General features: G+C 36.9%; 1 protein-coding gene across 1 annotated transcript in view; it reads right to left on the bottom strand.

The window, feature by feature from the left end:
• LOC150075765 (acyl-CoA dehydrogenase family member 11-like) overlaps positions 1-25,233 on the bottom strand; it is a gene marked incomplete at its 3' end in the record, with an annotated part of 132,322 nt that overhangs the window by 94,971 nt on the left and 12,118 nt on the right. The window contains exons 4-5 of the mRNA XM_090387876.1: positions 19,789-19,909; positions 8,138-8,280 (exon numbers count right to left, since the gene is read on the bottom strand). Coding sequence (XP_090244002.1) covers positions 8,138-8,280; positions 19,789-19,909 — 264 coding nt within the window. The remainder of the gene's footprint in view (positions 1-8,137; positions 8,281-19,788; positions 19,910-25,233) is intronic.

The raw sequence follows: 25,233 nt of genomic DNA, 5'->3' as shown, positions 1-25,233 counted from the left end.
ACCTCCTTATCCCTGCTAGAAAAATTCCTGTATATCATTGACAAGACACTAGGAGCTACTCTTGCAGACCATTTGCACTGCTCAGAAAACTTTATATCTGCCTGCACAATTACCCCCAGGTCCTTTTCGTTATCTACCACTGTCAGTGTAGTACCACAGAGTTGATACATTAGTCTGGGGTTACTGCTTCCAATATATAGTACTTTAAATTTGTCAATGTTAAACTTCATTTGCCACCTCTCAGCCAATCTGCTCAACTTTTCTAGATCCTGCTGCAGCAGCGTACTGTCATTAGTGTCCTTAAAAACCCTGGCAACCTTCATATTGTCTGCAAACTTGGACATTAAGCTTGATATACCATCATCAAAAGATGGTATATCATTTCTAAATACAGAAAACAACAATGGACCCAACATTGAACCCTGAGGGACTCCACTAATAACATTAGTCCACGATTAGCAGTGTCCATTGATTACCACTCTGTCTTCTCCCACTCAACCATCCTTTTATCCATAGCAGCAATTTGCCTCCAATGCCACACTGCTCCAATTAGTGCAGCAGTCTTCCATGTGCAACAGTATCAAAAGCCTTTCTCAGATCCAAATATATGTTATCAAAGTTATTCCCTGCATCCAGTTCCTTTGTGACCACATCATAGTATGCAATAAAATTGGTCAGGCAAGACTTTCCCTTAACAAAACCATGCTGTGTCCGAGCTATAACTGAAGTCATGTCTAGATGATCCTGCAGTGCTTCTTTAACCAGTGCCTCCATTAATTTTCCTGGAACAGAAGTTAAACTCACAGGTCTATAATTACTTGTGTCACCCTTTGATCCTCCTTTGTGAATTGGGGTCACATTTTCACATCTCCAGTCAATGGGTACCTCTCCTGAGTCCAGGAAGCTCTCATAATTATGGCTAAGGGTTTGCTTACTTCCTTTGCTGCCTCCTTTAATATAACTGGATAGATGCCATCCACCCTGGATGCCTTTTTTATGTTTATTTTCAACAATTTCTTTACCACTTTCCTCTCAGTTATTACAAAATCATCTAGCTTACTGCCAGAGTTTAATTCACCTCTGGCATTGCCCTCCCTGAATAACTCCTCATGTGTGAAGGTAGATGCAAAATCCTCATTTAATTTGTTAGCCACCTGAGCAGGATCATCAACGGTTGAACCATCAATATACAGTGGACCAAACTGATTCATCCTTTTCCTTCTAGAGTTTACATAGGTAAAGAACTCTTTGCTGTTTTTGTTTGCATCCTTTGCCAAAGATTTCTCATAATCTGGCTTTGCCTGTCTAATCTTCTTTGTGATTTGGTTACAGATCAGCTCATAACTATCACAGGTTTCCATGTCACCCATTAATTTATATGTATCCCTGCAATTTTCTTCTCTGTCATATGTTGGGCCCTCTTTGCCAGGAACTAGTTATTGTTGGTGACTCTATTGTCAGGGAGACGGGGAATATACTATGTAAGAAGGATAGCTGGAACAGGACCAGGGTATATCTGCCAGGGGCAAAAGCTGATGATACTGTAGAGCAGATATCATCTGTTCAGGGCACAAAAGGTGATAGTTGTACACGTTGGAACTAATGACATTATGAGTAAGAGATCTGCAGATTTACTCAACAAGTACAGGTCAGTGTTGAAAAAAAAGTCGCGACAGACACTATAGAAGGGAGTATATGATGAGAGCTTTGTCAATCAATTCAGCCCTAGAATTTTTTTCAGCCTGGTCTGTGCTTGTTGACAATAGTGACTGCTTCTACAGGGATGGGATACACTTAAATAGAAAGGGTGCAAAAATATTTGCTGATGCTATCGAGGCAGTGTTCGAAGGGTCGGAAAACTGCTAGCGTGGGGGGCATACACAGACTAAAAGGTTAACAATGGCCGCCGACAGATTGAAAAGTGATTCTTGCACTGCTTCTATTAGAATGGGTAGCAGACTAGAAAGCAAGGTAATCGAGATTTCCGGGACTGCCGGGAGTCATAGTGGAACAAGTAAATACATGGGCTGTGTTAGGATGGCTAGGAACAGGGACAAGTGCATGTATACTTGCATGTACACCAATGTTAGGAGTATAGTTGATAAACTTGATGAATTTGAGGTGCTAGTCAAGACATCAAAGGCAGATATTGTTGTGATATCAGAGACATCATGTCACACAGATATAGGCAGTGCAGAATTGGATATTGGAGAGTATAATGCGTATAGAAAGGATAGACAGAATAGGAAGGGAGGAGGGGTGATACTGTTAGTTAAGAAACAAAATCTAAGGAAGTGCATCCAATTGATGTTAGTGCATTGTCCATCAACATCCAATTCATGTTGGTGGACAATGCATTGTTGAGTCTGTTTGGTGTGAAATAAGCAATGGAAAAGGAAAAATGAGAGGTGTGTGTTATATAGGCCTAATGAATCTGATAAGTATAATGAGCAATTGTGCAGAGAAAGAGTGGGCCAGTAAATCAGAATGTCTTATAATGGGAGATTTTAACTTTCCAGATATTGACTGGAACTTGTGGGTTAGTCACTCGCACACTAGCAAGACTTTTTTGGATTTATTGGGTGACTGTTTTCTACAGCAACATGTTTAAGAGACAACCAGAAGGAGTAATACTCTTGATCTGATTATCAGTAGTGATTCTTCATGCATTAAGAATCTGCAGATAAAGGAACTACTGGGCGACAGTGATCACAATGTAATGATGTGAGAATTAATTAAAGATGTAACTACAATCAAGGCTAAAGGGAAGAGCTTCTGCTTTCGTAAAGGTGACTAAAGAGGTCTCAGACAGTTTTTAAATTCTGTACAGTGGGATCAACTGATGATGTTAAGTGAATTCTAAAGGGGGAGCCTTCGGGGACTTAATTTTGGAGGCTACTAGGCTTTTCATTCCAACTAAGAAATACTGTTCAAGGTTTAGGCCTAAATGGATGTCAGAGGTATTAATGAGGCTAGTTGTTGTTGTTTGTTATTTGGTTTTTAGGAGCATTAGCAACTAAAGCCATATTGCTTCTAGGATATGCAGTGGTCATTCCCTGGCCTTTCTGCAACCTCCGTATTTGGTGGTCACAGGCTCGAACCCCGGTCTAATTAAGAAGCGTGTGCTATGCACTGATGCTCCTGCCCACCTGGCTACGAAGGTGCCAATGAGGCTAGTGGCAGAGAAGAAGAATGTATGGGATGCATATAAAGTATCAGGTGATACAGAAGCCTATGGCAGGTTGTTGTTTGTTTGTTTTTTGGTTTTTAGGAGCATTAGCAACTAAGGCCATATTGCTTCGGGATATGCGGTGGTCATTCTCTGAACCTTTCCGCATCCTCCGTATTTGGTGGTGACGAGCTCGAACCTCGGTTTAATCAAAAAGCGTGTGCTACGCACTGCTGCTCCTTCCCACCTGGCTATGGAGGCACCTCCTATGGCAGGTATAAACTAGTCTGTAATAAAGTCACAATGGAGGTCAGGCAAGCAAAGGCAGATTATGAGAAATCTTTGGCAAAGGATGCAAAGAAAAACAGAAAGGAATTCTTTACTTATGTAAACTGTAGAAGGAAATGGATGAATCAGATTGGACCACTTAACAGAGATGGGTTGACTACCTGAGCCTGATGATGATCATGCTCAGGTAGCTGATAAACTGAATGAGTATTTTGTATCTACATTCACATATGAGGAGTTATTCAATGAGGGGAGTGCCAGAAGTTTATCAAACGCTAACAGGGAGCTCAGTGATTTTGTAACAACTGAGAGCAAAGTAGAGGAGAAATTGTTGAAGTTAAACAAAAGGAAGGCACCTGGGGTGGACGGGATCTATCCAGTTATATTAAAGGAGACAGCAAAGGAAGTAAGCAAACCTTTAGCCATAATTATGAGAGCTTCCTTGGACTCAGGGGAGGTCCCCATGGACTGGAGATGTGCAAATGTATCACCAATTCACAAAGGAGGATCAAAAGGTGAAAAACGTTGTTATGGGAGTTTCATGGCGGATAAGCTACTACGGCTATAATGCGAGAAAAAAGTAACTACCAACCTGTTAGTTTAACTTGTTTTCCGGGGAAAATAATGGAATCAGTGGTTAAAGAAGCATTGCGGGATCATCTAGACAAGACTGCAGTAATAGTTAAAACCCATGCTGTGTCTTAACTATTACTGCAGTCTTGTCTAGATGATCCCGCAATGCTTCTTAAATGGAGGTCTTGTCTGACCAAAATGATTGCTTACTATGATAGGGTCAAAAAGGAACTGAATGCCAAAAATAAGTTTGATATCATAATTATATTTCCATGCATTTGAGGAAAGGCTTTTGATACTGTTGCACATGGAAGACTGCTGTACAAATTGGAGAGGTATGGCATGAAGGGTAAGCTGCTACAATGGATAAAGGGATGGTTCAGTGGGAAACAACAGAGAGTGGTAATCAATGGACAATGTTCTTCGTGGACAAATGTTATTAGTGGAGTCCCCCATGGTTCGGTGTTGGGCCCACTGTTGTTTTGTATATTTATCAATAATATTGATGAAGGTATATCAGGTTTAATGTCCAAGTTTGCAGATGGTACAAAGGTTGGCAGGTTTGTTGACAACAGTAATGACAGTATGCTGCTCCAACTGGATCTAGATAAGTTGGGAAAATTGGCTGAGAAGTGGCAACTGGAGTTTAACATTGACAAATGCAAAGTACTGCATATGGGTAGCAAAAACCGAAGAGAAATGTACCAACTTGCTGGTACTAAACTCATGGAAGTGGAAAGTGAAAAAGACCTAGGGGTTATTCTGCAGCCAAATATAAAATCTAAGTCTTTATATGTACTTATTTAAAAAGTACAATTTAATTAGCATTAGTATAGGCATATGATGCAAGAGAGCAAGCCTATGCAGCATCAGCCAAAGAAAAACACTTCCACTTCACCCCTCCGTTCGTTCGAAATACCAGTCCAGCAAGGCCTTATATTTATTTGGCCTATCAACTTCCACAACAATGGATGGAAGTCTGTTCCACCAACCAACTACCCGCTGGCTAAAGGCAAATTTCCGCACATCTATCCTACATCTGTCTTTCCTCAATTTGAATTTATGCCCTCTCAGGTGATTAATCTGAGCAAGAGGAAGAATCCCATCGGCATTGAGCATGCTCAAACCATTCAAGGCTTTATACACCTCTATCAGATCACCTTGCTGGTGCATAGTCTCCAAACACTCTAATTTGCAAAACTTAAGCCTTTCTTCGTAAGAGCAACCCTTTGTTCCATTCAGTAATCTTGTTGCCCTTCTCTCTACTCGTTCCAGCAGCTCTGAATCCTTCTTGAAATGAGGCCTCCAGACCTGTATACAGTATTCAATGTGTGGCCTGACCATTGCCTTATACAAGGGAATAATCACCTCCTTATCCCTGCTAGAAAAATTCCTGTAAATCATTGACAAGACACCATGAGCTACTCTTGCAGCCCAACAGCACTGCTCAGAGAACTTCATATCTGCCTGCACAATTACCCCCAGGTACCTTTTAATTCTCTACTACTGTCAGTGTAGTACCACAGAGTTGATACGTTACTTTGGGGTTGCTGTTTCCCATATGTAGTACTTTACATTTGTCAATGTTAAACTTCGTTTGCCACCTCTCAGCCCATCTGCTAAACCTTTCCAGATCCTGTTGCAGCAGCATAGTGTCCTTAACAACCCTGCCGATCTTTGTATTGTCTGCAAACTTGGACATTAAGCTTGAATCAATATCATTTATAAATACAGAAAACAACAACAATGGACCCAACACTGAACCCTGAGGGACTCCACTAATAACATTAGTCCACGATGAGCAGTGTCCATTGATTACCACTGTCTGTCTTCTCCCCCTCAACCACCCCTTTATCCATAGCAGCAATTTACCTCCAATGCCACACTGCTCTAATTTGTGCAGCAGTCTTCCATGTGCAATAGTATCAAAAGCCTTTAAGATCTAAGTATATAATATCAAAGTTATTCCCTGCATCCAGTGACTGCATCATAGTATCCAATTAAATTGGTCAGACAAGGCTTTCCCTTAACAAAACCATGCTGTGTCCGAACTATAACTGAAGTCTTGTCTGGATGATCCTGCAGTGCTTCTTTAACCAGTGTCTCCATTAATATTCCTGGAACAGAGGTTAAACTCACAGGTCTATAATTACTTGTGTCAGCCTTTGATCCCCCTTTGTGAATTGGGGTCACATTTGCACATCTCCAGTCTATGGGTACCTCCCCTGGGTCCAAGGAATCTGTCATAATTATGGCTAAGGGTTTGCTTACTTCCTTTGCTGCTTAATATAACTGGATAGACCCCATCCACCACAGGTGCCTTTCTTGTGTTTATCTTCAACAATTTCTCCTCCACTTTACTCTCATTTATTGCAAGATTATCTAGCTTTCTGCCAGAGTTGAATTCACCTCTGGCATTCCCCTCACTGAATAACTCCTCATGTGTGAATTTCGATGCAAAATATTCATTTAGTTTGTTAGCTACCTGAGCAGGATCATCAACAGTTGAACCATCAATATCAAGTGGACCAATCTGATTCATCCCCTTCCTTCTAGAGTTTACATAAGTAAAGAACTCTTTGCTGTTTTTCTTTGCATCCTTTGCCAAAGATTTCTCATAATCTGCCTTCGCCTGCCTAACCTCCTTTGTAACTTGGTTACAGATCAACTTGTATCTATCATAGGTTTCCATGTCACATGTTAATTTATACGTATCCCATGCATTTTCTTCTCTGCCTATACGTCTCATTAGTTCATCCGACATCCATTTAGGCCTATACCTTGAACAATATTTCTTAGTTGGTATGTAAAGCCTAGTAGCTTCCAAGATAAGTTCTTTGAATGCTTCCCATTTTGAATTTGCTGTTGGTAACATCATCAGTTGGTCCCACTGTGTAGAATTTAAATACTGTCTCAGACCATCGTAGTTGCCTTTACGAAAGCAAAAACCCTTCTCTTTATCCCTGATGGTAGTTACCTCCTTGAGTAAATCCCACTTCAACACACTGTGATCACCGGCACCTAGTGTTCCTTTCTCTGAAGATTCTTAATGCATTAAGTATCACTACTGATAATCAAATCAAGAGTGTTACTCCCTCTAGTTGCCTCCCGAACATGCTGATGTAGAAAACAATCATCTAATAAATCCACAAAAGCCTTGCAAGTGTGTGTCACCGACACACAAATTCCAGTCAATATCTGGGAAATTAAAATCCCCCATTATAAGACTCTTGGATTTACTGGCCCATTCTATTTCCCTGTACAGTTTCTTATTATACTCATCAGAGTCATTAGGCACTGTCCAGCGATGTCAACTGGCTTCACTTCCTTGGATTTTGTGTGTTTCTTAACTAATAGCATAACCCCTCCTCCCTTCCTATCCTGTCTATCCTTTCTGTACACATTGTACTCCCCAAATTCCAGTTCTGCATTCCTTATATCTGTGTGACACCATGTCTCTGATATCCTAACAATATCTGCCTTTGATGTTTTGAGCAATACCTCAAATTCATCAAATTTATTTAACAAACTCCTAGCATTAGCATTAGCATTAGTAGAGGCATTTGATGCAAGAAAGCAAGCTTACGCAGCATCAGCCAAAAAAAAAAAAAAAAAAAACCACTTCCACTTCACCCCTCTGTTCGTTCAAAATACCTGTCCAGCTGAGCCTTAAACTTATTTAGGCTATCAACCTCCACCACAAGGGATGGCAGTCTGTTCCACCAACCGACCACCCGCTGGCTAAAGGCATTGGTGTACACGCAAGTATACATGCACCTGTTATTTTTCTTAGCTACCCTAACACAACCCATGTGTTTACTTCTACTGCAATGACTCCCAGCAGTCTCTGAAATATCCTGCCTCTTGTTTTCCAGGCTGCTGCTCATTCCAGTAGGTAATAGTATATACAGTATTCACTTATTTCAGTTTCCAATATGAAATTGCTAGTTCTTTGAACATATTATACTACTATTTTTACAATTCATTTTAGGGGACATGATCATGCCAGTGGAATACCTGAAATTGCAGTATGAAGAGGCATGTTATACTGAGGTTGCACTGTATTTATTAAATTTAATTGAACTTTACAGAAAGACTGATACTTACTTGTATTACATTACCACTGCTGTCTGTAATCCTTGCTAATGTGAGTGCCATATTAGCATCAACAGCAGAAGAAAACCATTTATAACCATAAAGATGATAAGATCCATCACCCTGGGGAATAGCCACTGTTTCAGTGCCACCTGCTACATGTGTAATAAATACAAAAGCCATCATGTTTCATTATAAGTGTAGTTCATAGTACAGAAAATATAAGTTCTAGGACATTACAAATTAAAAAATTCCCCCTCCCTTAAAACATCTCCCCCTCTTTTCTTAAAATCATTTAGTTTCTTAAAATAAACTGCAAAAATCGAAAAATTAAAATTATTTATATTTTTTTAAGAAAATAAAGTAGGTCTTCTTATCTTCCTTCATGGATTAGGCGATCCGCCTGTTCCGATCAAAGAAGTCTGCCCATCTTTTCTTCGGTCTTCCTCTGTCTCTTTTTCCTTTTGCTCTATATGTGTAAGCTAATTTAGGGAATCTATTATCTTCCATTCTTTCTACATGTTCTTTCCATCTTTGTCTATATTCTATAATTTTTTCATTAATTGAGTAGACTTTTAATTCCTTTCTAATATTTACGTTTGGTATTTTATTTAATTTTGTACATCCTTTAAGATATCTTAAAAATTTCATTTCTGCAGCTTGTATTCTATTAATGTCTCTTTGTTTTGGTATCCATGTTTCAGAACCTTAAAGAAGTGTTGGTATTGCCATTACTTTGTAAAATTTCAATTGTTTCTTTCCTTGTTTTCTTAGCCAAAGTTCTTTTTATTGTTCCACATATATTTTGAAATTTTGCCAATTTCTGGTTCATATCTTCTTCGACATCATATGTTATATCACATCCTAGATATTTAAAGCGTTTTACTTGTTCTAATATTTTACTGTCTAACTATTTTTGTTCTCACCGTATTTTTTCCTTTAAAAGCCATTGTTCTAGTTTTCATTGTTGATATTTTAACTTTATATTCTTCGGTTATTTGGTTTAATTTAAATACTGCTCTTTGTAAATTATCTTAACTATCTTGAATAATTACTTGATCATCTACAAATAGCAGTGTATTAATCCTATTCTTTATATTTAAATATATCCCTGTATTAATTTCCTCTTTCCATTTACATATCATATCCTCAATATATATGTTAAACAGCATTGGTGACAAGCTACATCCCTATTTAACTCCTTGATTTATTATACTTTCTTCTGTTAATTTATTACCTGTATCTATTACTATTTTTGTTCAATGATATAAAACTCTGTATTATTTTTTTAAGATGCTTTGGGTATCCTTTATTACTCAATATGTCCCATAGTTTTTGTCTGTTTACTTGATCAAATGCTTTTTCATAATCTCTAAATGCTAAATGTTTTTCTAAATTAAACTCTTTTCATTTTTCTATTATTTGTTTTAATGTAAATATATTATCAGTACATGATCTTCCTTTTTTGATTTTTTTTTTTTTTTTTTTTTTTTTGATTTGGTAGTTGTTGGCGCATCGGCTTCTGTGGCCATATTGCACCTCCCAAGGTTTTTGCAGTACTTTGATCCAAGCCCGAGGCGGGAATCGAACCCGCGACCTTTGGGTTGCCGGGTAGGTACTTTACCCACTCGGCTAGCCCGGTCGGCATTCCTTTTTTGAATCCTGCCTGTTCTTCTATTAATATTTCATCAGAAATAATTTTAATTCTATTATTTATTATTTTGCTATACATTTTATATACTGTATTTAATATGCTAATCCCTCTATAATTCTTTGTATCATTTCTATTTCCTTTTTTAAATATTGAAATAATTTTTGCTATCTTCCATTCCTCTGGTATTTTATATTGTTCCCAACATTTATTAAATAAATTTAGTATCCTGTCTTTTAAAAAGCTTCCTCCATACTTAATCAGTTCTGCATTTATACCATCCATTCCCACTGCTTTCCTATTTTTTGTAACTTTCAATGCCTTTTCCAGTTCTTCCTTTGTTATTGGATCTATGTCACTAACTGGGTTGGTTGTTTAAGGATTTTATGGCACATCAGCATCTTAGGCTGTAATGCACCAAGTCAACAATAACTGGGTCTAACTGATCCCTTCTGTTTGATAAGCTGGATCCTTCCACAGTTCTTCATAATGTTTTTTTCCACTGTTCTTTCCTTTATTATATTTATTCTTGAAGTGTCTTTCTCTGTGCTATTCAAGTGTTTCATCATTTTATATGCCAAATTTTGTCTTCCGTGAACATCATGTTCTATTGTACTTATTAATCTATCCCATGACTCTGCTTTAGCCTTCCTTATTATATCTTTAGTTTTATTACGTCCTTGTTTATATATTTCTTCATTCTCACCTGTCCTGTTTTTTATATATTTAAGATATTTATCTTGTTTGTCTTGCACTGCTAAAGCAGTACAAGACAAACAAGATAAATATCTTAATACTACATTACAATATACAAGATAAATATCTTAATACTACATTACAATATACAAGATAAATATCTTAATACTTTAGCTATTTCTTCATTCCATATCTTTACCCCCCTCTTCTTATAGTTTTTCCTGAATTGTCATCGTGTCTCTTCTGCTATCTTTTGAATTGTTGTCGTGTCTCTTCTGCTATCTTTTGAATTGTCATCGTGTCTCTTTTGCTATCTTTAAAATAGGTTTAAGCAAAAACAACTAAAAAGTCTTCCTTTTTAATAAAAAACATGTCAGAATAAAGACTATTTTTTAAAACTATTTTCTGTAATCAAAATCAAATACATATTCAGTATTATTTTGTAAATCAATTTTAAATCATCTTTTAAATTAAAATTTTTAATACTGATATCAGATAAGGTTTGACTAAACTCTTCTAGCATATAAATTTGAAATAAATTTCTTTCTTTCTTCATCTTAAACTTCTGCTTTGAGATGAATGCTGGTGTCTTTTTTAATAGTTTTAAATTTATTTACATTGTATTCAAAGTCTATTCTTAAATCATTACTTTTTAGTAGGAAGGATTTGTAGCTTTATATTAAGAATATCTGCCATTTAAAATACTCATAATTTTTTTAAGTTATGTTATTTCATACATAATTTTGCTATCACACATAAAACTAATCTTTTCCAATTTTTGTTTATGAATTCATCACTTAATAAATAATTTAACAGCATAAATGCAGAACTTAATCAGTTCTGCATTTATACCATCCATTCCCACTGCTTTCCTATTTTTTGTAACTTTCAATGCCTTTTCCAATTCTTCCTTCATTATTGGATCTATGTCACTAACTTGGTTGGTTGTTTAAGGATTTTATGGTGCATTAACATCTAAGGCTATAATACTTTTTCATGTTTAATTTACTAAGTATTTGAAATTTAGTTACTTTTTCATGTTTAATTTCTCTTTGAATTCCCAAATAAATTCCTCAGATAATCTTTGAAATTCTGAAATAAATTCCCAGTTTAACTTATCTGCATGTTCTTTAATAAACTCTTTAGAAATGATGTTTAGATATTGTATATTCCAGCCAATCTTTTCATGAAATTCTTCTATAAAGCTGTCTGAGAGTTTTTGTTCTTGAGAAATAATATTCCAATTGAGATAATCCTTAAATTGTCTAGCCAACTATTCAGAGAGAGAGAGAGAGAGAGTAGGATCTTTAGATACTTCATTCCATTTTACGGTATTACCCAATTCACACAGGTGGTTCAAAAGGCAACACAAGTAACTATAGACATATCAGTTTAACTTGTCTTCCGGGAAAAATAATGGAATCACTGGTTAAAGAAGCGTTGCAGGATCATCTAGACAAGACTGTAGTAATAGTTAACACACAGCATGGGTTTGTTAAAGGGAGGTCTTGTCTGACCAATTTGATTGGATACTATGATGCGGTCCCAAAGGAACTGAATGCCAAAAATAATTTTGATATCATATACTTAGATTTCAGGAAAGCTTTTGATACTGTTGCACATGGAAGACTGCTGTACAAATTGGAGAGTTATGGCATTAAGGGTAAGTTGCTACAATGTATAAGGGGATGGTTGAGTGGGAGACAACAGAGAATGGTAATCAATGGACACTGCTCTTTGTGGACAAATGTTATTAATGGAGTTCCCCAGGGTTTGGTGTTGGTCCCATTGTTGTTTTATATATTTATCAATGATATTGATGAAGGTATATCAGGTTTAATGTTCAAGTTTTCAGATGATACAAAGGTTGGCAGGATTGTTAACGACAGTAAAGACAGTTGATAGCCTAAATAAGTTTAAGGCTCAGCTGGACAGGTATTTTGAACGAACAGAGGGGTGAAGTGGAAGTGGGGTTTTTTTTTTTTTTTTTTTTGGCTGATGCTGCATAAGCTTGCTTTCTTGCATCAAATGCCTCTACTAATGCTAATGCTAGTATGCTACTCCAACTGGATCTAGATAAGTTGGGCAAATGGGCTGAGAAGTGGCAAATGAAGTTTAACATTGACAAATGAAAAGTACAGCATATAGGTAGCAATAATCGAAGATAAACCTACCAACTGTGTAGTACTACAATCAGGGAAATGGAAAGTGAAAAAGACCTGCAGGTAATTGTGCAGTCAAATATGAAATTTGCTGAGCAGTGCAGACAGGCTGCCAGGGCAGATCATGGAGTCTTGTCAATGATATATAGGAATTTTGCTAGCAGGGACAGGGATGTGATAATTCCATTATACAAGGCAATGGTCAGGCCACACCTAGAGTACTGTGTACAAGTCTGGAGGCCTCATTTTAGGAAGGATGTAGAGTTGATAGAACGAGTACAAAGAAGGGCAACAAAATTGGTGAGGGGAACAAAGGGATGCTCTTACCAAGAAAGGCTTAAGTTCTGCAAATTGCAGTGCCTGGAGAGTAGGCACCTGCAAGGTGATCTGATTGAGGTGGTATATAAGACCTTGAATGGGTTGAGCAAGCTGAATGCTGAAGGGATTCTTCCTCTTGCTCAGATTAAGAACCTGAAGGGGCATGGATTCAAATTGACGAAAGACAGTTGTAGAATAGATGTAGAGAAATTTGCCTTTAGCCAGTGGATTGTTGATTGGTGGAACAGACTTCCATCTTTTGTTGTGGAAGCTTATAGCCTAAATAAATTTAAGGCCAAGCTGGACAGGCATTTGGAACAAATGGGGAGGGGGGGGGGAGTGTTTGGCTGATGTTGCATAAGCTTGCTTTCTTGCATCGTATGCCTCTACTAGTGCTAATGATAACAGCCTTCAGGAATTTTCATTTAATTAATAACTATTTTTTTCAATTAAATAATGGCTGTCTTTTTACTTTTTATCCATTAATTGTAATTTTTCTTCTTTTCAGATAAAATTAAACAATATATCTGATAACTTTCATTGTTTTTTAATTTCTACTGAAATAAAACTTCTATAGATTTGATGTTTACATAATTGGAGTGTTTACTGAAGTCAAAGTGTATTTTGAACTGAAAATAATCAACAATTACACCATCATCACAACACATCTTTTTTTCCTGTAGCTAAAAAACTTGGATATAATCTTACATAACCATTTTCTTCAAAATGTATTGTAAATTTTTCATATGGATATCTTTTTTCTGACACCTCAACATAACATGATTCTAAATTCGAATGATCAAAATTCATATTGGTTTGTTTTTGATTTTCAAACCTATCTGATTTCTGAAACATTATAAAAATGTGAGAGGGTGATTTCTCTGTGTTAGAAATTAACCAATTATCCCCATTATTATTTATTACATTGGATAAATACACATTATTACACTCCCATAACAAGAGAAAGAGAGAGAGAGAGAGAGAGAGGGGAGGGGGAAATAACCAAGGAAGGTAAGAATGATGATATCCAGCTCAGGATCCTGGGTGTGCCAAGCCGATGTGAACCCCTGGGGTTTAACTTGTGGAAGCCATAAAGGTAGCTTTTCTAACTGAAATTTATATTTCTTATCATTTTCTGTATTAATAATATATTTTCATCTGAAGTACTAATTCAAATCTGATTTCAACTCTGGTGAAAAACTTTTTTAACATATCTGCAAAACCCAAAAACTTTACTGAGTGGTAAACCAAAAACATACAGGCTTACGTTTTTTTTGCTTATTCTAGTAGTTTACAAAATCCTTCACTGAAATTTTCATTATTTTTTATTTTTGAGGGCATTTGTGCAACTGTCAAATCTTTAGATGGATCCGTAGTACCATTAAATCCATTCAAAGCTGAAGTATTTGAGGTATTAGGATACCAAAACATATCAGTAACGCTAGATCTGGAATAATCATCTGAGAAATTCACTAATATTTTTATACCAACATATGAGATATGACCTATAGTTTTATTATTTATGATAAGTTGCATCCTTGATATACTATATACATATAGTTCTATATACTAAACCTGGGTAATACTGTGACAGTATCCTCTATGAAGGAAAAAATACTTATCAAAATCTTGCACAAAAATTATATATTTTGAAAGCTCCTTAACAATTACATTTCTTTCTAGATAATGATGAAATTCATAGTACAGGTAACCCTCGTATAACACGGTAGCTATGTTCCTATAAAATCTTGTGTAGTGCGAAACCATGTTATATGGGACTAAGAACCAATACAAAAATGGGGGTTACATTCCAAAAGCTAACAAAAATACATATATTTTTTTTATAATTATGGGAAACTTAATTTTTATTAAAAATAGTAATAACTGAACAAACGTCTTACAATTAATTACAATTGTCAATTAATGTATGTTCATTTAATTTTCTTCCTCTTCATTGCTGCTAAGCACAAATCAAACGCGAACGTTTTCTCTGTTGCAGAATATCTTCACCTTCTTAACTTTCTTCTGCAGCATCCAGATTTTGTGCATCTTCTGCTCTCTTTAAAATATCAGTATTTTGGGATTATTTGCTTTTGCTTGATAGATCTTTGTAAATTGCATGGTATGGAGCTAAGCATTTTTGAAACTCCCTTTTGAACTTTATGTTCCTTCCAGTCCAAGGATTTGCATTAAAAATAAATAAGATTCTAATTGCTCGGCTAAGTTAATGCCTTCCAGTATGCTTTTTAGTGTAAAATTTGGAACTTCAGAATTTTCACCTGCACTATCATCCTCTGAATTTAATTGGTTTACTTCTGATGCCATTTCCACCAAATCCACTTTGCCAGCCTCTTTTTCTACCAGTAATTCATGAACGTCTTCAGTAGTCATATCATCAAGACCTTCCCCTTCTACCAATATAGCAAGTTCTATTATCGCACCAATTCTGTTTTCTGCCAGTTGGACCATATTTCCTTAATGACCTGACTCTGGCCAGACATTTTTCCAACACACACATGTTGACAGTTTTACTTCTTTGAGAGATAAAGCTATGATTCTGATACAGTCCACAATTTCAAAATGTTTCCATGCCTCCATCACTTTAACAGATTGGGAATCAGTTTTTTCCAAAATCAATTGTAATGATTTTCTGATGTAATGATCTACCACTGTAATCATAGTGTGCTAATTCTTGTGGTACAAAAAAATTAGTAAAAGTGTGGGAGTATTATTTCAATGTAGTAGTTGAAATAATATGGTAATAAACACTGCTCTGTGTTCTATATTTCTATCATTCTGTCTATGAAAGATTCGTTTCCTGCACTGGCAGCAGCAGCAGACTTAGGCTTAAACTCATTTTGTAAATAACTTCATTTTCCCTGAGTGATCTAAAATTACTAATTTAATTTTTATGGTACAGTCTGTCCTCGTATAGCACGATAGTTGCGTTCCTAGAAATCCTCGTGCAATGCAAAATCGTGCAATATAAACAACAGGCCCTATGGGAAAAGTGGGGTTAGGTGCCGACCACCCAAGATTGAACACACATTTGGAACCAAAACATTACCAAACACAATAAATAATCGGGTAATTTTAATCGTTATAAAATACTTACGTATTTTATAACGATTAAAATACGTAATAAAAATAATATTATATTATAATAAAGTATTTTTTAATACTAAAAAAGTATTTTTTACGAATAAAATACGTATTTTATTCGTAAAATATTTATTATATTAAATAAAATAGTCGTAATAAAATACTTATGTATTTTATAATACGTAAGTATAAATTATAATGCGTAAGTCGTAATAAAATATTGCTAATGCTTTTGCTTCTATCGTAAGGAAACTTGCTTTTTGTTTGATTTTCTATCCAAAGAGATGACAGCCGTTCCATCTCTTCCAATTCTTTGTGTCTTAATCTAATGGATTTTAACTACACTTTGAGTTGTTCCCACTATGAAAGTTGTTTTTATTTCCTCTGCATTCTTTGTAATTCTCGGCATTGCCTCATTTAGGTCTGTAGCACGTGCAATATCACATGGTCTTTCATTTCGCTCAAAGTGTTTCGCAATTTCATATTTTTTCTCTATCGACAGAAGCGGAATGGCCATAAGCCTTACGGGGGAAACCACGGTGGGCCGGAGGCCAGTGTGATTTTGGCCATAAACCGTAGTATGAGGCCACTACAAATTTTCCCGGGTAAGAATTTTTGACCCAGTCCGCCTCTGTTTATCGATATTGCTTTTCTTTTTCTCTCTGAATCTGCAGTGTCTTCACCAGGACGCTTCCTTTTCACACCTTTTAAGTATTTTACTCATTTTTAGGGAATAAAGCGCAATTAACGAGGAGGCACGCTTGATACACATAAACAAAGCTGCGCGCGTGTAGCAACTGAATAAATAACACCGTAAAGGCCGAGATACACTATTAATTAACACCTCGCATTTTACTAAAGCACATTTCTAGGGGTTACTACCATAAAACAATAAAAACAATTTCCAGTTGCGTTTCTGCTAATGGAACCTGTTATAAACTGGTAGTAAACTCCATCTAATTGCATTTGCGATTATACCGATAGCTGGAATTGTGTTGGTTTTTACGTTATTATGGTGAAATGTGTTTCCCCTTCACTGATATAAAACACATAAATACATTTTCAGAATCTTCTTTATTCCTATGGTGTTGCGTTCAGTTGGGGTGATTCCGCGTTCGACTGCCATTTCTTGTAAACACAAAGGCGAATCGTGTATAAGCGAATTCGGTTCGTGTTATATAAGATAACGTTCCCCTATTTATAAATCGTGTATGATCGAATTCGTGTAATGCAAACACGTGTTATACGAGGACCGACTGTACTGCCAATGAGATAAATCTAATATTCAATTAGAAACCGAGATTCTGCCATTATAGATTTTTTTATGGTGTCCTCTCAGATGGTAGAGTCCTCTGCAACCTCATGCCAAAATGGTGAATAACACATGGAATCTAAACAAGTAGTCAGTGTGAAATAAAAAATCGATTAAATATGTAACAAAAGTTACAAGCATATATTAGTATTAGAAGTGGCAAATAATGCAAGGAAGCAGCCAAATGATATAGTGTCATCAAAAAAAAAAAAAAAAAAAAAAAAATCATCTGTCCATCACTATAATAATTTGTCTAATTCTTCCTTATTCAAACTACACACTTCCACAACTCCAGAAGAAATTTTGTACCAACAATCAATTATTCTCTGGCTGAAAGCAAATTTTCACACACCTAACCTGCAGCCATCTTTTTTCAATTTATGTTATGTATGTTGTCCAAGAAAGAGTAAGGATGCCATCAGCATTACTGAATAAATTTAAAGCCTTAAACATTTCAACCAACTTTAGAGATGCCTAGTTTCCAAGAACTGCAATTTGTACAACTGAACTCTTTCATGTCCTTCACTAACTTTGTTGCTATTATCTATGCCCATTCCAACAGAACCATTTCCTTCCTAAAATGAGGCCTCTAGACCTGCATGCAGTACTCATATGCAGCCTAACCACTGCCTTATAAAGGCATGCACAACATACAATAAATATGCTTGAATAGCACATCCAAACTTTTTAACATAAAATAAATCTTTTCCTGCTGGAAAACTTCCTATGTATAATTGACAGAATCCCATGAGCTGTCCCGGCAGTCTGTCTGCACTATTCAGAGAACTTCATGCCAGACTGTACAATTACCCCTAAGTCTCTTTCATTCTCTATCACCTCTCGTGTAGTATTACCCAATTGGTACACTGAGTAGTATTGTTACTGGAATTACTGCTGCCCATATGCAGCCCCTTGCATTTATCAATATTAAACCTCAATTTCCATTCTCAGCCCATCTGTCTAATTTTATTAGGTCTTGTTGCGGTAGTACACCTTAATTCCTGTCATTAAGCCCCTGTCCAACCATTGTATCTTCTGCTTAGACAATAAGCTCGATATGCTTTCATCAATAGTGTTAATAAATTTTGAAAACAATAAGGGCCCAGCACTGAACCTGAGGGACTCCACTAATAACATTAGTCAAATTAGTCCATTTATAACCATCCTAGTTCTGGGCTGAATTCATTCACTGCAGCAAGTTAGTAACATTTGGGATTTTATTTCAACACAGAAGTTGAAATAATATGATAAATGCTACTCTGCATTCTATATGACAGAAAAAAAGTAGAGTGTAGATTTGACTTGAATATCATCATATTATCACATGGAATACAAATTCATATGGGTTGTCATGTATGTGCATGTACAAGTGTGTATTGGCAGAATGGATATGAATATAACCTGTGAATTATTCCAAAAAATCCAGAATGACTAACAGGAAGATCCTACTCCTTCAATCAGAAACCAAATAATTACAGAATTAATTGAAGAAACCTTTAAGAATAATCTATTCTCCAGTAAACTCACATCTAGATCTGTGCAAATGAGTGATAAGTAACAAGATCCATGCAATTAATAAACTCTTTGTATACTGGCACATATCACTTCGTATACTGACGCAAAGAATTTTTTTTTTTTGAAGATCCTTATCACTGTCACTACACTAACTGGAGCTGATAGTGTCTTCCTTTTTTTATTTTAAAAATCAAATATTGTTTTTTTAAACATTTCAATGAGCAAGTCTTGGAAATGGTATGAAATGCATCTTCCATATCTCTTCTCTCTACAGGCATACTTGAGAAGCATGTTATCATGATCCTTTTTTTTTGGTAGTTGTTGGCGCATCGGCTTCTGCGGCCATAATGCACCTCCCAAGGTTTTTGCAGTACTCTGATCCAAGCCCAAGGCGGGATTCGAACCCGCGACCTTTGGGTTGCCAGGCAGGCACTTTACCCACCCAGCTAGCCCAGTCGGCATCATGATCCTGTGTTTTCTTCTTCCTATGCACTTTCTTATGCTCTTTCTTTAAATTCCTTATTTCAATGTGGATTAACAACACTGACACAGGGCTTACAGATCTTACACTTTCTAGTCATTCTTTTATCTGCTTGTTTATCTTCATGTTACACTCCATCAGCTTCTGATTGATGACACTGAGAGCCAGATTATCATTTTTATTCATAAAATTATTACCAAATTTTCTACAGGAAGGACAGATCAAAATGATAATTTATGGATTGATAATATCAATCCATAAATGATAATTTTTATCTGTAGGATGGATTTAGTCCTCCAAAAGATTTAATTTTTTCTACCTTACCCCTGTATTATATATATATTTTTATAAGAAAAATATAAAAAAAAATTCAATGTTAGAAGGAAATCACAGCATATTCAGTAACTTTGTCACAGATTTACTAACCAACATCTGATCCTCCTTGCCGTTCTGTCATCCACTGTCCAGAGGTCCAGAAAAACTGGCTGTCTCGCGACGTTAAATGAGAAAAAGCATTTCTATATAATGTTTCAGTAAGTCCCATATCCTGAAATAAAAAAATAACAGAGAAAATAATTAAAAATATATTTTTAAAAGCAAATAATAAAATCTTCACTAACAACATTTAAAAAAAACCATGAAGTTCATGACAGTCAATTTCATATTAAGTTATGAATGATTATGCACAATTTCAATAATTCTGATAAAAAGTAACTTATTAGCATTAGCAGAGGCATATGATGCAAGAAAGCAAGCTTATTCAGGATCAGCCAAAAAAAAAAAAAAAAAAACACAACCACTACTCCCGTTTCACCCCTCCGTTCGTTCGAAATACCTGTCCAGCTGAGCCTTAAATTTTGTTTAGGCTATCAACTTCAACAACAAGTGATGGAAGTCTATTCCACAAACCAACTGCCCGCTGGCTAAAGGCAAATTTCCGCACATCTATCCGACATCCGTCCTTCCTCAATTTGAATTTATGCCCTCTCAGGTGATTATTCTGAGCAAGAGGAAGAATCCCATCGGCATTGAGCATGCTCAAGCCATTCAAAGCCCTATACACCTCTATCAGATCACCTCGCTGATGCCTAGTCTCCAGACTCTGTAATTTGCAAAACTTAAGCCTTTCTTCGTAAGAACAACCCTTTGTTCCATTCACTAATCTTGTTGCTCTTCTCTGTACTCGTTCCAGCAGCTCTACATCCTTCTTGAAATGAGGCCTCCAGACCTGTATACAGTACTCAAGGTGTGGCCTGACCAATGCCTTATACAAGGGAACAATCGCATCCCTATCCCTGCTAGAAAAATTCCTGTATATCATTGACAAGACACCATGAGCTACTATTGCAGCTCGTCTGCACTGCTCAGAGAACTTCATATCTGCCTGCACAATTACCCCCAGGTCCTTTTCAGTCTCTACCACTGTCAGTGTAGTACCACAGAGTTGATACGTTGATCTGGGGTTACTGTTTCCCATATGTAGTACTTTACATTTGTCAATGTTAAACTTCATTTGCCACCTCTCAGCCCATCTGCTCAACCTTTCCAGATCCTGTTGCAGCAGCATAGCATCAGTAGTGTCCTTAACAACCCTGCCAACCTTTGTATTGTCTGCAAACTTGGACATTAAGCTTGATATACCATCATCAATATCATTTATAAATACAGAAAACAACAATGGACCCAACACTGAACCCTGAGGAACTCCACTAATAACATTAGTCCATGTTGAGCAGTGTCCATTGATTACCACTCCTGTCTTCTGCCACTCAACCATCCCTTTATCCATAGCAGCAATTTGCCTCCAATGCCACACTGCTCCAATTTGTGCAGCAGTCTGCCATGCACAACAGTATCAAAAGCCTTTCTAAGATCCAAATATATAATATCCAAGTTATTCCCTGCATCCAGTTCTTTTGTGACTACATCATAGTATCCAATCAAATTGGTCAGACAAGACCTGCCCTTAACAAAACCATGCTGTGTCTGAGCTATAACTGAATTCTTGTCTAGATGATCCTGCAGTGCTTCTTTAACCAGTGCCTCCATTAATTTTCCTGGAACCGAAGTTAAACTAACAGGTCTATAATTACTTGTGTCAGTCTTTGATCCTCCTTTGTGAATTGGGGTTACATTTGCACATCTCCAGTCTATGGGTACCTCCCCTGAGTCCAAAGAAGCTCTCATAATTATGGCTAGGGGTTTGCTTACTTCCTTTGCTGCCTCCTTTAATATAACTGGATAGATCCCATCCACCCCGGGTGCCTTTTTTATGTTTATCCTCAACAATTTTTCCTCCACTTTCCTCTCAGTTATTAGAAAATCATCTAGCTCACTGCCAATGTTTACTTCACCTACGACATTCCCCTTCCTGAATAACTCCTCATGTGCGAATGTAGATGCAAAATACTTGTTTAGATTGTTAGCCACCTGAGCAGGATCCTCAACTGTTGAACCACCAACATCCAGTGGACCAATCTGATTCATCCCTTTCCTTCTTGAGTTTAAATAGGTAAAAAACTCTTTTCTGTTTTTCTTTGCATCCTTTGCCAAGGATTTCTCATAATCTGCCTTTGCCTGCCTAATCTCCTTTGTGACTTGGTTACAGACCAACTTATATCTATCATAGGCTTCCATGTCACCCATTAATTTGTATGTATCCCATGCATTTTTCTTCTCTGCCATATGTCTCATTAGTTCATCTGACAACCATTTAGGCCTGAACCTTGAACAATATTTCTTGGTTGGTATGTAAAGCCTGGTAGCTTCCAAGATACGTTCCTTGAATGCTTCCCATTTTGAATTTGCTGTTGGCAACATCATCAGTTGGTCCCACTGTACAGAATTTAAATACTGTCTCAGACCATCATAGTCGCCTTTATGAAAGCAAAAACCCTTCCCTTTACCTCTGATGGTAGTTACCTCCTTAAGTAAATCCCACTTCAGCACACTGTGATCACTGCCACCTAGTGGTTCCTTTATCTGCAGATTCTTAATGCATGAAGAATCTCTACTGATAATCAGATCAAGAGTATTACTCCCTCTAGTTGCCTCCCGAACATGCTGGTGTAGAAAACAGTCATCCAATAAATCCACAAAAGCCTTGCTAGTGTGTGAGTGACCAACCCACAAATTCCAGTCAATATCTGGGAAATTAAAATCTCCCATTATAATCTCTCTGATTTACTGGCCCATTCTATTTCCCTGTACAGTATCTTATTATACTCATCAGAGTCATTAGGCCTATAGCACACTCCTACTCTCAATTTTGATTTACCTATGCTTATGTCACACCAAACTGACTCGACACTGCCCTGTCCATCGATGTCGACTGGCTTCACTTCCTTGGATTTTATGTGTTTCTTAACTAATAGCATAACCCCTTCTCCCTTCCTATCCTGTCTATCCTTTCTGTAGACGTTGTACTCCCCAAATTCCAGTTCTGCATTCCTTATATCTGTGTGACACCACGTCTCTGATATCCCAAAAATACCTGCCTTTGATTTTTCAAATAGGCCTCTGGGGTTGGGTATATTCATACTATGATTTTTTAGTGTTTCTCACCATCCATTGAAGTAAAAACAAAAGACGAAAAACCAAATTCTTAAAATTTTAATATTTACAATAAATTTATTTACAAACAAAACAAAATACCATATTACTGATGATAGCAATTTTAAAATAAGACAACCTTGTATATTTACTGTGAAATACAGTAAATATACAAGGTGATAATGCAAATACCGAATTTAAAATACAATAAAATATACTAGGTTAAAAGCGCTAAAATACTAACTGAAGCTTTCAAAGGCTTCTGCCTTCTTTCTCAACAGTGTACTTCTATTCTGCGGTGCATCATTAAATAACAGCAGATTCACGGTGCGTCTCACGTAAACGTATACTGTTCCTGTCGGAACCGGAAGTGGCTCAGGAGCGTTTAAGGCAAAAACGTTCATCCCCTCCAAGGATTACCGCCTCAAAGAGGGGATGAATGCGTGTGCCCCTATCTCTATTTATATTATTCTCAATAGAACTAATTCATAAGCTCTCGAGCCACTTGCGGTCCCAAAATCTATGCGCCCGATTGGTGATGACAGCTTCGTCTGGGGAGATTTGATGTTGCTTCTCCCAGAAGTGTTTAGCTACAGCGGATTTACCATAGTCTGCATTTCTTATCGCATTTGTGTGCTCCCCCAGACGATCTTTGAGACGCCGTTTTGTTTCTCCCACATAACACTCCCCACACTCCGGGCATTTAATACTATATACAACCCCACTTATATTTTCATTTAAGACAGGGTCCTTGACCTGTGACACAATTGTGTGCAGCTTCCTGCCTGGGAGCTGCACACAACGTGTCTGGTAATTCCTTAATATACGACTAAACGTTCGGATAAACCCGGATAGTAGGGGATCTATGCGGTGGCTATTGGCGTGAAGGACTCACTTTTACTCTGCTCTCCACTAATGTTTTTTTTTTTTTTTTTGTTTTTTTTTTTTTGGTTTTTAGGAGCATTAGCAACTAAGGCCATATTGCTCCGGGATATGCGGTGGTCATTCCCTGACCTTTCCGCATCCTCCGTATTTGGTGGTGACGGGATCGAACCCCTGTCTAATCAAGAAGTTTGTGCTATGCACTGCTGCTCCTTCCCACCTGGCTACAGAGGCGCCTCTCCACTAATGTATTTCTCTATGATCCTCCGGGGGTAGCCACACTTCAAAAGATCCGCTGTAACACGTTCATACTCCATTTTTCTATCCTCTGAGGTACTACAATGAGATTTTGTCCTATCCACTAATGCCCTTACCACACTGTTCCTGTGATGGTTAGTCTGAGCTGAGTTGTAGTGTGAGTATTGGCCTTTGCACATAGATTTTCTAAATACTTTCGTTTTCAAATGCTGGCCTTCTCTACAAATCAGCACATCCAGGAACGGCAAAACCCCCCCCTTCCTCTACCTCAGAGGTGAATTGTATGAACGGGGAGAAGCTATTAAGAAAATTCAACGTATCATCCTCACTCCCTTTCTGAATAACTGAAAACGTATCATCAACACACCTTTTCCATGGACGCATAGGAAGAACTGTAGTATTAAACAATCTAGACTCGAGCTCCTCCATCGCTAAATTAGCTATGATGGCACTGATGGGGGAGCCCATGCAGCTATGGGCTCCCCCATCAGTGCCATCATAGCTAATTTAGCGATGGAGGAGCTCGAGTCTAGATTGTTTAATACTAGTTCTCCCTATGCGTCAGTGCCATCATAGCTTCCAAATCTCGCTGTCTCAATTTAGAATAAACTAAGGATCCTGACTAGGTCTATAGCTACTTACAGATAATAATTTGATATAACAATTGGTTAATAAATTGGCTAACTATGGTTAAAAACCTCTCGTTCAACAGAGCTGCAATTTGTAACATGTGGATTTGATACCGTTACCGATACTAAGTAATACTCACAAAATCTCTATCAAGTTAAACTTTAAACTAAGTATCGTAACTAGGAATATAAAACTACTCTAGAAAATAAGTAAATATGCCAATTTAAGCTAATAAAACAGAAAATAAATCAGAAAAACTTCTCTTCTCCAGGAGCTGCAAAATAGCTGCGGCCGCACAGGCTACTCTCGATATGTTAATGAATTGATAGACCCACCATTATATCACGTGGTTAAGTAATTTATTATCGAAATGATGCGATTTTAAAGGAATTGAACCATCTCAATGGCGAACACTTAAATCTATTTATGGCTATATTTTCAGAACTTATTGTTTTCCAGTCTTCATACCTATTGGTAAAGCAGCCAGATTTTTAAGCAGCCAATGTAGGACATCCAGGACACTTTCCTTAAAAATACACTAATGCAGTT

Source organism: Mastigoproctus giganteus, chromosome 13 (assembly GCF_048544385.1).
Source record: "Mastigoproctus giganteus isolate SK-2022 chromosome 13, ASM4854438v1, whole genome shotgun sequence".
NCBI lineage: Eukaryota > Metazoa > Arthropoda > Arachnida > Uropygi > Thelyphonidae > Mastigoproctus > Mastigoproctus giganteus.
This window is presented reverse-complemented; position numbering and strand designations above follow the sequence as displayed.